Source organism: Trachypithecus francoisi, unplaced genomic scaffold (assembly GCF_009764315.1).
Source record: "Trachypithecus francoisi isolate TF-2019V2 unplaced genomic scaffold, Tfra_2.0 Lachesis_group6, whole genome shotgun sequence".
Classification (NCBI taxonomy): domain Eukaryota; kingdom Metazoa; phylum Chordata; class Mammalia; order Primates; family Cercopithecidae; genus Trachypithecus; species Trachypithecus francoisi.
Genome location: NW_022681471.1, coordinates 19,082,136 through 19,095,990, shown reverse-complemented (window position 1 = coordinate 19,095,990; position 13,855 = coordinate 19,082,136). Strand labels below are relative to the sequence as shown.

Genomic DNA, 13,855 nt, shown 5'->3' with positions numbered 1-13,855 from the left:
TATTAGTTGTATAGGTGGCAGAGCTGTACTAGTAGTACATGTTCTTCCAAACAGATGACCCGTTATTGCTACTTTGATGTAATTGCAAGAAGTTATAAAATTTCAAATTAAACTAAGCCTTCTTTATATTTCTAGGTTTGCCAGTTTAGATCATCAACATTTTCTGATGTAGAAGCTCATTTTAGAGCAGCCCATGAAAACACTAAGAACTTGCTATGTCCATTTTGCCTCAAAGTTAGTAAAATGGCAACCCCCTACATGAATCATTACATGAAGCATCAGGTGAGATTAAGCAGTTCTTATTTGTTCATGTTGTTTTAGTGAAAAGATACAGATCTATATGTATAGATCTATAGCTACATCTATATCTATCTATAACTTAGAACATTGGTTAGATTTGTTCTGGACAGAAAGCAAAGTTGTTCCGAATGACACAATTAATTTATAATTTATGCTGAATAACTTGTGAGACTTTCACTTATTTTCCTTGCTTGCTTTCTGGTGACACTGAGAATCATAAATAGTCAAAGTTCTGAAAGATAGCTAGAAATAGGAACCCCAAAGTGGAGGAGAAAACAGAAGATTCATGAAATACTTAAGTTAGATATTTCAGGACCTAAGGGTGGTGGGACTGGGAATGATTTTGGAGGTGCTTATCAAGAGCAGGAAAAAATAAGTTTGAATGGAGGAACATAAGACTAAGGACTCATAGCCTTGTGTTTTCCTCTTTCTCTTGAAATCTTATTTCTACTTTCTAGCCCACTTTTTATTATGAGACATGTGGTTGTCATCAGTAACCCAGAATTAACTTTTGTAGCAGCCATTAACAAAGGAAACAGCAAGAACGCTTATGACCAGATATGTGAACTACACCAGAGAACTATATTTAGGTTGTAACTTACTTCCTTTGTGACTTTTGCCAGTTCTGCTATATAATTTCTGGGATACCAGTATTGATGCTTGCATCTTTCCTTGAATTCTGATTTTATGCTTACTGATTCTTTTCCTCAATTAGAGCATCCTGTGGGCTGAAAACTTTGATGAAACAGTGGGCCTATTCTTGAGTGTTTGAAACAGCAATAGTGTCTTTGCCAAAAATCAGAAGTCAATGGATTTACTAAATCTGGTCATGTAATCGAGTTTTGCCTCCTCGCTGATCAGCTCATTACATTTTCTTAGTATTAATTGCATTGTCCCGGCAAGTTGATTCAGTACCAGCGCTAACGTGGCCCTTGATTGTAGTCGTTGGATGATCATGAAATCAACTTGTAGTTAATTGGAAAAAAAAGTCATAAAAATAGAATTTCCAAATACATTCAGATTACCTGTGTTATGACTTATATGATATTAGTGTCTTTTTTTTTTTTTTTATCCTGGTAGGCCATCTCACCCTTAAAAACCTTTGGCAAAATCTTTCTAGGGTTTCCCCCAACAGTGTTCACTCAGATGTTAATAAGTGTTTCCCTCTTAACTTGTTCCTAGTGAAAGAAATTTAGTGAATGGCTGGATTTACAAAATTCATAGGGGTGTTTTTTCTTTATTTTTAAAAACAAGACTTTTCAGAGCTTTCAATATGCTAATATTGTAAATCTCTAAGCAAGGGATATAGTATGTAATGGTCCTCAAACATTTTTAACCTTTGAGCCCTTTATTTGCACAATACCTATTAACATTTCTTGAGGTATAGAGTTTGGGAAACACTATTCTTGGTGGTCTGTATTTCATTTTTTGGCCTTCAATTTTGAAAAGAAGAATGGAACATAAAGCAGTATCTCTGACTGTCTAATTATGGGTCTTCTAACATAATTCTTTCGCCTATGCTTTACTAAGCTCTAGAGTGATATAGATGTAGATTCGAAAGGAGTGATAACATGCTTAGAAAGGTAAGAAATACACAGTGAACCCACTTTGTGAGCTGTGTCTCATAAGTGGTTTATCTGATCTGTAGTCATTCTTCATACCCTAAGTTGTATGCCTTAACTTACCGTATGTATTGGAAAGAGTTACCCAGCAGGTCTGAGTTGCTCAAATATTGCACAATTTCAGAAGTGCCTGCTTGTATAAGTGCCCCTTGGCTAAATGTTAGAAATTGAGCTCCTAAAATGTTCTTAATTGATAGTGTTTTACATGCCTGGAACCTTGAGCCATGTTGTACCAGTTTGTCAAGAAAATTTGCACCAAAAAAATACGGTTATGGTAACCACTTGCTTTTCTTGCAGTGGAGGGAGTCGTCTGAAAATTTGGTGGCTTACCCCTATGAAAAACCTAAGCTCTTAGACTCAAGAGAGCTTTCCTGTCAAGCAACACTTTATAGGTGTTACTGCAGTTCAGTGCTGAGGGATTATATGCGTATTGCTGCAGTTCATTGCTGAGGGATTAAGTGTGTCCTGTGTGACTCCACTGGAATAGAACTCTTAGAAGTTGGCACCTGGTAATCCTCTAGAAGCTATCCAGTGCATCATTTTCCTTTATTAATCCTGCTCTGTACCCTTACACTGTACTAAAACATAGCTGTGAGTATAACAGTGTCTTAAGTCCTATCGATCCTTCTGCTGAATCATCACATCTGGGAGTAGTCTTAGGGACCACTGAGGTGCCACAGGTGCTATCTTAGTCTGTTTGAGCTACTATAACATGCTATGATACCACTGACTGGGAAGCTTAAACAACAAGAACTTATTTCTCTCTGTTCTAGAGACTATAAAGTCCAAGATCAGGGCACCAGCTGTTCAGTGTCTGGTGAGGACCTGCTTCCTTGTTCATAGATGGCCATATTCTCACTGTCTCTTCACATGGGGGAAGGGGTGGAGAGAGCTCTCTGGGGTCCCTTTTATAAGGACGCTAATCCCATTTTGACAGCTCCACCATCATAATCTAAATACTTTCCGAAGGCTCCACCTCTCAATACTACAACATTGAAAATTAGGATTTTACCATATGAATTGGGGGCGGGGAGGGGGGCACAAGCATTCAGTACATTTCAGGTGCTCAATTTTTTTTGTTAAGTTTGGAGTACCTAAAGAGTAGGCAGTCAGCAGTGAAGAGGTAAGATTCTGTTGATGAGGATCATCAGGCTTCTCTGAAGGTATTTGCAGTTTGCATAATTATTCACAAAAGACTCAAAAACCTGAGCTGACCAGTATTATAAGCTTGTAATTGAGATGGCATTATTAGTGTAATTTTATATAATAAGAATTATTGATTCTATTTTATTCTTTTTGAAGACTTGGATTGCAACTTTTTCCTAAAAATATATTATTATGTCTTGAGTGATTTTGGAGTTAGCAATGCAGTTTATACATTTTTTAACAAAGGATGAAAGACTCCAGATGTGTTACATATCATCATTAGCTCTTTAATAATAACAATAAGCAGTTAACATGTACTAATCACTTACCATTTGACAGCCACTGGTGCTTTTACATGCATTATCTTGTTTAATCTTCACAGCCACCCTATGAGGCAGGTATATGATTGTTTTCATTTTATAGTTGAGGAAACAAAGCTTTATAGAAAGTAATTTGCCCAGTGTCACATTCCCTAATAAATGGTGGAGCCAAAAATTGATTTCTAGCCCATGCTTCCACTGCAGACTCATATTTCACATTGACATTAGGTCTAAAGGCAGAAATTACAGATAGTTACCCTTGAAAATCCCTCAAATTGGCCAGGCGCAGTGGCTCATGCCTGTAATCCCAACATTTTGAGAGGCCGAGGCAGGTGGGAGGCCCGGAGTTTGAGACTAGCCTGGCCAACATGGTGAAACCCTGTCTCTACCAAAAATTAGCTGGGTGTGGTGGTGCATGCCTGTAATCCCAGCTACTTGGGAGGCTGAGGGGGGGAGAATCGCTTGAACCCCGGAGGCAGAGGTTGTAGTGAGCCAAGATCATGCCACTGCACTCCAGCCTGGGAGACAGAACGAGACTCCGTCTCAAAAAAAAAAAAAACAAACTCTCGTATCACCCAAAACCATATAGTATGCATGTAAAGAAGCTCAACACTTAACTTTTTCTCTACCCTTGGAACAAGTTACTGTTTCTTTGGTTAAACATTTTATTTTAAAAATGTATTAGTTGGGCATGGTGACTCACACCTGTAATCCCAGCAGTTTGGGAGGCCGAGGGGAGTGGAGTGGATCACTTGAGGTCAGAAGTTCGAGACCAACCTGGCCCCATCTCTACTAAAAATACAAAATTAGCGGGATGTGGTGGCAGGAGCCTGTAATCCCAGCTACTTGGGAGGCTGAGGCAGGAGAACTGCTTGAACCCAGGAGGCGGAGGTTGCAGTGAGTCAGGGTCACGCCGTTTCTCTCCAGCCTAGGCAGCAAAAGCAAAACTGTATCTCAAAAAACAAAAAAAAAGTATAATCATCCGTGATCATTCACACAATGCAAGCATACATACATAAGAGAGATATGCAGGACTTGAGTCCAACTAAGGGAATGGTAGATTAATGTCTCCCATCTTGGGGCTCTGGACAAATAAATACTCATTGACTGAAATGGCAGACACTTTGAACTAGTTAAATTGTGCCTGCTGCTCATTTGTACTCTGTCAGTCTCTTGCCTCACTTTATTTCTTTATTTAACAAATATTTGAGTGCCTAATAAATGTCAAGGACTGTTTTAGGTACTGGGGATACAGAAGTAAGCAAAGCAGGGTTTGTGCTCACTAAAATATGCATCATGGTAAAGAAGGATTTGTGTGTGTGTGTGATGTCTGAATGTATATGTGTGCCAGCTGATGGTAAGTACCATGGGAAGAAAATACAGATAGAGGGAATGCCAGGGCTCAGGTGAAGGAGTAGTTTCTGTTTTTTAAATGGTGTGATTAAAGAGGGCTTCTCCAAAGGGAATGAGAGAGTAAATTATGTGGCTTACTCATCTGGGAGAGAATGTTCCAGGTAGAGGGAACAGTAGTAGGTAGACAGTGAGGTGAACATACACCTAGGATATTCAAGGAAGAGCAAGAGGCCAGTGTGGCTGGAGCACAGTAAACAAGTGAGAGGAAACATAGTAGTAGATGAGGTTGTAGCAATAGAATGTAAACCAGATCATTTAAGGACTTGTGAGCCAGAGTCAGGATTCTGGAGTGTTATGGAAAGCCATTGGAGGGTTTAACCATGTGAAAGTTCTGTAACATTTTAAGATCAGTCTGACAGCTCTGGGAAGAATAGACTGTAAAAGGAGAAAGGATAGAAATAGGGAGAAGATAGGCTATTGCAAGAGTCCTCGTAAGTGGCTCAGACAAGTATGGTAACAGTGATTGGAGGTGATGAGAAACTGAAAAATTACAAATTTTTTTTAAGGTATCACTGACAGGTTTTATTAATTTGTTGAATGTGGGATGTAAGAGAGAGAGTTACGAGTGACCAAGTATTTTTGTCCTGAGCAGCTGCAAGAATTTAGTTCCCATATACTGAGATATTGGGAAGAGTAGGGAAGGTACAGATTTTGTGCCCTAGAATTCAACTTCTTTGTCTAGAAGTTCTACTAGAGTCAACTTATTTGACTCTAGAGTTCAACTTCTTTGTCCATGTTGATTTGAAATACCTATTAGACATCAAGAGATGTCAAGTAGGCAGTGGGTGGATGCTATTTAAAGCCATGAACTAGATGAGGTATAGGTAGAGAAAAAATTTGTGGGAACTATACTCTGGAGGAACATTCTCTCCATCATCTTAATTTGCTGTCTGTTACTTGGCTGAGTTTTTCTTCTTTCCCCTTCTCTCTTGAGCACCTACAGGTAAATCTGTTTGTGTTTACTGTACCTATGGTATGATCACACACCACACTTCTAAAATAGTCTGAAGGTCAAACTAAAATAGTAATGCAAACACCTTATCTTTATATATTGCTTTGACCTTTGTAAAGAGGTTTTATTTAGCAAATGCCTTTTGTGCACCAGTAACTCCACTAGGTACTTTCATACATGTTACCTCATTTGGTTTTCCTAAAAGATTGTGTTTTATATGCAAATAATGATGAGCTGGTGGAGATACATCTTTAAAGAAAGCATTCTTTTGTATTTGTATGTTGTTCTAAATTTATAATAACTGTAAAATATATTTTAATTAATGAGAACAGATACATAAAGATTGCAATTGATAATGTATAGTAGAAAGAACACTAACCAGCTATGGGCAAGTGACAAATTTCTCTTGGGTCCTATTTCCCATTGGTAAAATAATAATGGGACTAGGGTTTGAGGAGGAATTTAGTCAAGGGTTTCTCAAACAATAGATTGGAATCCATTCTTATTTATGCCACTACAATCAGTATAGAACTTTTCCAATTAAAATCTAATTATATACTTTTTATATTTGATCCTTATATGGTAACTAATGCTTTTGAAACTCAAATACTAACACAAGGAGTACTTTTAAATAATAGATCATTTCGAATTGTCTGTGGTGGGAGATGATAAAATTCTGGTTGTAAATTTATTTAGATATTAGAATTAAGAGCAATTTCAGGTCCTAGGATTTGTGGTGGTGGAAGTTACTATATCTAATCTTTTCTGTAAACAGAAAAAAGGGGTTCATCGTTGCCCAAAATGCAGACTACAATTTTTGACCAGCAAGGAGAAAGCTGAACATAAGGCACAGCATCGTACATTTATAAAGCCTAAAGAACTAGAAGGATTGCCTCCTGGAACAAAAGTGAGTTTGTGAGGGGGTTTTGGTGGTTTTTTGCACATTCTATTAATTTTTTTTATTTTTTATTTTTTATTATTATGGATAGAAGGAATAAGATCTAGTGTTAGGAAGCTCACTGGGCAACGGTAGTTAACAATAATTTATCGTGTATTTCAAAATAACTAGAAGAGTGGAATTGGAATGTTCCTAATACAAATAAATGATAAATGCTTGAGGTGATGGATACCCCAGTTACCCTGATATGATCATTACATATTGTATGCTTGTATCAAAATATCACATGCACCCCAAAAGTGAGTTTTAAATATGCTGTATTTTTAACATTTTGTATGATAATAGATACAAACTACTGCCTGGTTTTATCTATTGAATATAATATTAAAATTGACCTCTGATTGTTGTTAAGACTTTAATTTTAGGTTTTATCCTTCTTATGCTTGTAAAGAAAAACTTCTAACCATTGTTTTATTAGTTGATTGACGTGGTTTGTTGGAGGGGTGTTTCTAGTGCAACTAGATTGTAGACTAAGTCGGCAGGTTGTTTCAATGTTCTGTAGGCTGTTTTTGAGCTATTCCAGTTGTCAATGTGTATGTCTTTCAGTTGCCAGACTATAAGATACTTAAGATCAGGAATTATATTTATCTTTGTGTCCCCAGCATCTGTCATAGTGCCTTGAATGCCATAGGTTTGTTGAAGTTGGTATTACTAATCTCTCAGAGAAGCAAGTTTTGCTCCTGAATAGCATAGCATTGCTGTTTTTCATGAGCAAGCACACATCAGACTACAAATTTCTTTCTCCTTGTTTGCCTTATATACATAAGTTTTCTCTGACTTTTTTTTTTTTTTTTTTTTTTTTTGAGACAGTCACTCTATGCCTCAGGCTGGAGTGCAGTGGCGCGATCTCAGCTCACTGCAGCCTCTGCCTCCCGGGTTCGAGTGATTCTCGTGCCTCAGCCTCCCAGGTAGTTGGGATTACAGGCGTGCAGCATGATATCCAGCTAATTGTTTGTATTTTTAATAGAGACCGGGTTTCACCAACATGGCCAGGCTGGTCTCAAACTCCTGGCCTCAAGTGATCTGCCCGCCTTGGTCTCCCAAAGTATGGGGTTACAGGCATGAGCCACCACACCTGGCCCTCCGACTTCTTTACATAAAGTTAGCTCTTGAATATTTTCTCCAGTGAAGAGATATATAATCCAAGGTGAGATAATCCCCACATATTGTATTTCATTTTGAGTACATACTTTTGAATGCGAATATGTCTGCCATTTAAATTAACAAAAATAATATAAAACAATTATCTGAATATCTAGTGTAAGATAAACCATCTGGCATCTTCTGTGCAATCCATTTGTTCCATGTTGATATTAGACATGCAGAATATTAATGTAGGCAGAACAGTCCTCTCTCACATCTTCCCTTATTAATAAGATACCAGTAGTAATGGTAATATTGGTAATAATGATACTATATGTCTTATAATACTTTAGAATTAAGTGTTCAGTGTGCCTTTCCATACATTTTATTATTTAACATTTGTGATGATCCAATGAGATAGACAAGGCAGGTATATCCCCACATTAGAGATGAAGAGGTTCAGAGAGGCTAAATTCCTTACTCAAGGTCATGTAGCTAGGACGAGGTAGTACTAAGATTCTTAAACTTGGATTTTTTGACTTCTCCAGTGCTTTCAAAAAATTTATTTTCTGTTTGCAAGCTAACAAGTTCTGCTTCAGTGCTTTTCTGTGATACTTCATATATTTCATAGGACTTCACAGAAGCTGTTCTTCAAGTACATGGGGGGAATGTAGTCAAATGATTAAAGAGAATGTTAGTGGGTGACTGTTTTCTGTTATTAACCAATAGATACAACATTTTCTTTTTCCAAATAGTAAATGATAAATTTTATATGTTACCATTAAGGAAATTCTGAGCATTATTATAACTACCATGCTGTATGATGAATTGATGTAAGCTCCACCGTAACCTTGGAAGCAGAAATCGTGCCCCCTGATGCACCAGGAAGAGGTCACATTTACTGAAAATCTGTTTTATAGTTACCAGAGTGTAATTCAGGCCTCTGTATTACATTTTGACCTCTCTATTTGTGAAAGCCTTTTATTTAGGGTTTTTTTTTTTTTTTTTTTGAGACGAGGTCTCTCTCTGTCACCCAGGTTGGAGTGTAGTGGTGCCATCTCAGCTCACTGCAACCTCTGCCTCCTAGGTGCAAGCTGGGACCACAGGCCGCAGGTGGATGTCACCATGCCCAGCTAATTTTGTTGCATTTTTGGTAGAGATGAGTTGCCCAGGCTGGTCTCAAACTCCTGAGCTCAGGCAGTCCACCCACCTTGGCCTCCCAAAGTGCTGGGATTGCAGGTGTGACCCACCACACCCGGCCCCTTTTAATTCTGTCAAAGTGTAAAATAGCTATGGAATGTGCTCTTTCGATATTCATCTAATTTGTACTAACTCCTAATTATTTGTTAATATCTGTTAACATACAACTGTTATCAATATAAAACTAATATTACAACAGTAAATATCAAGATAAATTTCATTTAATCGGTATGACCATTTAGAATAAGTGGAAGGCTTATCTGATTGCAGTTTTATACTTGCCACTTTCAAAATAATGATTTTAACTTTTTGTATTGTAGTTATTTTTTGGTAACAGTGTTATTGAGATGTAATTCATATATCACACAATTTACCCATTTACAGTGTACACAGTTCAGTGGTTTTTAGCATATTCAGATTTGGGCAAACATCACTACAATAAATTTTAAAACATTTTTATCACCCTCAAAAGAAACCCCATACCCTTTAGCATTCACTATTTCCCCTCCACTGGCCCTGTCCAAACTTGAGTCAGCTTTTAGTCTCTATGGATTTTCCCATTCTGGACATTTCGTGTTGAATCATACAATATGTCATCTTTAGGGACTGGTTTCTTTCGCTTAGCATAATGTTTTGCAGCTTCATTGATACTGTACCATGTTCCAGTACTTCATTCTTTTTTGTGGCTGAGTAATACTGCACTGCATAGAAATTCTACCTTTTATTTATCCTTTCATCTATTGGTGGGCATATCCATTTGTCTTTCTGATCATCCATCTTTGCATTAATTCAATGTGCAGTGGGTAATACTGCACTGCATAGATATTCTACCTTTTATTTATCGTTTCATCTATTGGTGGGCATAATTCTCTTTTCTATATACATCCACTGCAGTTTTTGCAAGTACAATACTAACTATAACAAAGCCTTTGTAAATCATATGATGAGGTAAGAAACATGTAAACTGCCAATCAAAATTGCCATTTGGGTCATTTGTTTTTTGAAAACACAGTTATCCTATTGGAATTTTTACATCCACTGCAAGTAAAGCTAATACAAGTAAGCCAAGGGGACGTATAGCTAAGTCCAAAGCAAAACCCTCTTAAAAGCAAAAGCGAGAGCGCAACAGAAAAGGTTTCCTCTTTTTGGCTGTAATGCTGCTGTAAAAATTCATGTGTACAAGTTTTTATGTGAACATATGTTTTCATTTCTCTTGGGTATATACCTCTGAATACAATGGTGGAGTCAAATGGTAACTCTTACCTTTAATATTTTGAGAAACTGCCAAACTGTTTCTCTTCTTTTGTTGTTTTGTTTTGTTTTGTTTGAGATGGGGTCTCGCTCTGTTGCCCAGGCTGGAGTGCAGTGGTGCGATTTTGGCACACTGCAACCTCCGCCTCCTGGGTTCAAGTGATTTTCCTGCCTCAGCCTCCTGAGTAGCTGGGATTACAGGTACCTGCCACCGTGTCTGGCTAATTTTTTGTATTTTTAAAAGAAATGGAGTTTCACCATGTTGGCCAGACTGGTCTCAAACTCCTGACCTCAAGTGATCCGCCCACCTCGGCCTCCCAAAGTTCAGGGATTACAGGCCTAAGCCACCACACCTGGTCTGCCAAACTGTTTTTCATTGTAACTACACTGTTGTGCATTCCCCCCAGCAGTGTATGAGGGTTCTCATTTTTCTATGTCCTAGCCAATACTTGTTATTTTGTTATTGTCTCTTTATTACAGCCATTCTGGTTGGTGTGAAGGGACATCTCATTTGGGAATTGATTTGCATTTCCCTGATGACTAATGATGTGAACCATCTATCTCTTCATGTGGTTGTTGGCTGTTTGTATATCTTCTTTGAAGAAATGCCTGTTCATCTATTTTCTCTTTGGTTGCTTGTGCTTTTGGTGTCATTATATAAGAAACCATTGCCTAACTCACGCTCACAAGGATTTACTACTGTATTTTCTTCTAAGAGTTTTGTAGTTTTACCTTTTAAAATTTGGTCTTTAATACATTTTGAGATAATTTTTGTATATAATATGAGGTAGGGATTCAAATTCTTTCTTTTGCACATGGATATCAGTTTTTCTAGCAGCATTCATCAAGACTATTTTTTGCCCCATTGGAAATGTTTTGGGACCCTTGTCAAAAACCAATTTACTGTAAATGTGAGGGCTTACAATATTTTTAATACTAATATGATGGTTACTTTCTAAAAATACATATTGGCTTTGTTTTTATAGGTTACTATTAGAGCTTCACTTGGACCTCACCAGTCAAAATTACCAACTGCACCTTCCGGTTGTACTCCAGGCACTTCTTTTCTTCAGGTCACACCTCCGACATCTCAAAATACAATTGCTAAAAATCCTAGAAAATCTAATGCCAGTAGATCTAAGACAAGTAAGCCTCGTGCACCTACATCCACTGCAAGTAAAATTCGTACAAGTAAGCCAAGGGGACGTATAGCTAAGTCCAAAGCAAAACCCTCTTACAAGCAAAAGCGACCACGCAACAGAAAAAATAAAATGAGCCTTGCTTTGAAGAACTTAAGGTAATATCTTTTATTTCTGATATACAATACAAATTTAATCTTAAGTATGAAATTTACCATATCACAGAACCCTCTTACACATTTAGATGATAATCACTTATCTGGCATAAAGACCAAGCAAATGAGAAAAAGGTACTTTTTACAACTACTGAGCAGAACTTGAGTCATTGTGTTTATTCTCTAATTTTCATCTTTTACACTAATCTTTTATTTTGTGCTTTTATCTTATGATAGATTATTGGTTTATTTGATCCCTTTTATTCCAGGGAAATGTTAACTGGTGTTAAATTTTTTGCACTTATTCTAGCTTGTTTCACAGCAAATTTTCAAATTATGAGTCTACTTAAAGATCAATTTAGGGCCGGGCACAGTGGCTCAAGCCTGTAATCCCAGCACTTTGGGAGGCCGAGACGGGCGGATCACAAGGTCAGGAGATCGAGACCATCCTGGCTAACATGGTTAAACCCCGTCTCTACTAAAAAATACAAAAAACTAGCCGGGCGAAGTGGCGGGCACCTGTAGTCCCAGCTACTCTGGAGGCTGAGGCAGGAGAATGGCGTAAACCCGGGAGGCGGAGCTTGCAGTGAGCTGAGATCTGGCCACTGCACTCCAGCCTGAGCGACAGAGCGAGACTCCGTCTCAAAAAAAAAAAAAGAAAAAAGATCAATTGAAACATTTTGGGTTCAGTTAGTAAAATGTTAATAAGATTTTCCCCTATTATTTTTGTTTTATAATCTATTTTTATCTTTTTTTTTCCATCTCCATAAGGTGTCGTCGGGGAATTCACAAGTGCATTGAATGTCATTCCAAAATAAAAGATTTTGCAAGCCACTTTTCTATATACATCCACTGCAGTTTTTGCAAGTACAATACTAACTGTAACAAAGCCTTTGTGAATCATATGATGAGGTAAGAAACATGTAAACTGCCAATCAAAATTGCCATTTGGGTCATTTGTTTTTTGAAAACAGAGTTATCCTATTGGAAGCAAGTTTGTCGCATCAAGGAACTAAAAGGGTCTAGCAATAGGAACTTCTAAGATGTTCCTTGTACTATTTTCCAGCATAGTAACTCATAAAATTACTGGGACAAAAACTCTTAAGAACAATTAGACTAATGAAACTAAAATGAGTTTGTTAGGGAAATTTGTTTTTCTATGGGACTTTTTTTCTTTTATGTCTTTCAAAAAGTGGTTATTTTTCAACATAAAATAAGTGTTTTCAATATATTTATCAAATAAATATGGTCAGCTCTTGCATTCCACATCTGTGGATTCAACCAACTGTAAATCAAAAGTGTTTTAAAAAATTACGTCTCTACTGAACATGAACAAACCTTTTTCCCATCATTATTCTCTAAACAATACGGTATAAAACTATGTAATAGCAGTTACATTGTGTTAGGTATCATAGGTTTACAAATAATCTAGAGATGATTTAAAGTGTACAGCAGGATATGTATAGTTTATATGCAAGTACTATGCCATTTTATATCAGAGACTTGAGTCTCTGCAGATTTGGATGCCTGTAGAGGAGGTCCTAGATTGTAATCTCTTGAGTGTTATCCTCTTCAAAGCGATCACTTTGAGAGACTCCAGGCTTTTTAATGATGCTAAGAACATTATCCTCTCTCTGTCTCCCGCATCTGTCCATTTGTCTTTCTGATCCATCTTTGCATTCATTCAATGAAACATAAGCGACTGTAGGAATATTCCAGTCATGATGCTACCATTAGAATTCCTTTTTTTTTTTTTTTTTTTTTTTTGAGACGGAGTCTGGCTCTGTCGCCCAGGCTGGAGTGCAGTGGCCGGATCTCAGCTCACTGCAAGATCCGCCTCCTGAGTTTATGCCATTCTCCTGCCTCAGCCTCCCAAGTGGCTGGGAGTACAGGCGCCCGCCTCGTCGCCCGGCTAGTTTTTTGTAGTTTTTAGTAGAGATGGGGTTTCACCGTATTAGCCAGGATGGTCTCGGTCTCCTGACCTCGTGATCCGCCCGTCTCGGCCTCCCAAAGTGCTGGGATTACAGGCTTGAGCCACCGCGCCCGGCTAGAATTCCTTTTCATGCATTGATTCAACTTAATTTGAGCACCTATGATGTACTCTACACAAGGGAAAGACTTCAGAGCCCCCCTTTCATTTGAGCCTCATTCGTAGGGGCTTGCCTTATTCTTTCAGAATGGATTTTATTTTAAATAACCAAAAAGTGTCCAGATACAAAAGTTGATTATTCCAATTAAGATAGTTCCATTTATTTTCAGTTAGAAATAAGTTATAACTAGCCAGGCACAATGGCTCATGCCTATAATCCCAACACT

The 13,855-nt window shown here is 37.7% G+C and overlaps 1 protein-coding gene across 2 annotated transcripts in view; it reads left to right on the top strand.

Moving 5' to 3' along the window:
• The window catches only part of ZNF280C (zinc finger protein 280C), a 67,722-nt gene that overhangs the window by 42,550 nt on the left and 11,317 nt on the right, over positions 1–13,855 (top strand). For both annotated transcript variants that reach the window (XM_033201225.1, XM_033201226.1), the window contains exons 12-15: positions 136–282; positions 6,529–6,660; positions 11,232–11,542; positions 12,311–12,451. In XM_033201225.1, coding sequence (XP_033057116.1) covers positions 136–282; positions 6,529–6,660; positions 11,232–11,542; positions 12,311–12,451 — 731 coding nt within the window. The remainder of the gene's footprint in view (positions 1–135; positions 283–6,528; positions 6,661–11,231; positions 11,543–12,310; positions 12,452–13,855) is intronic.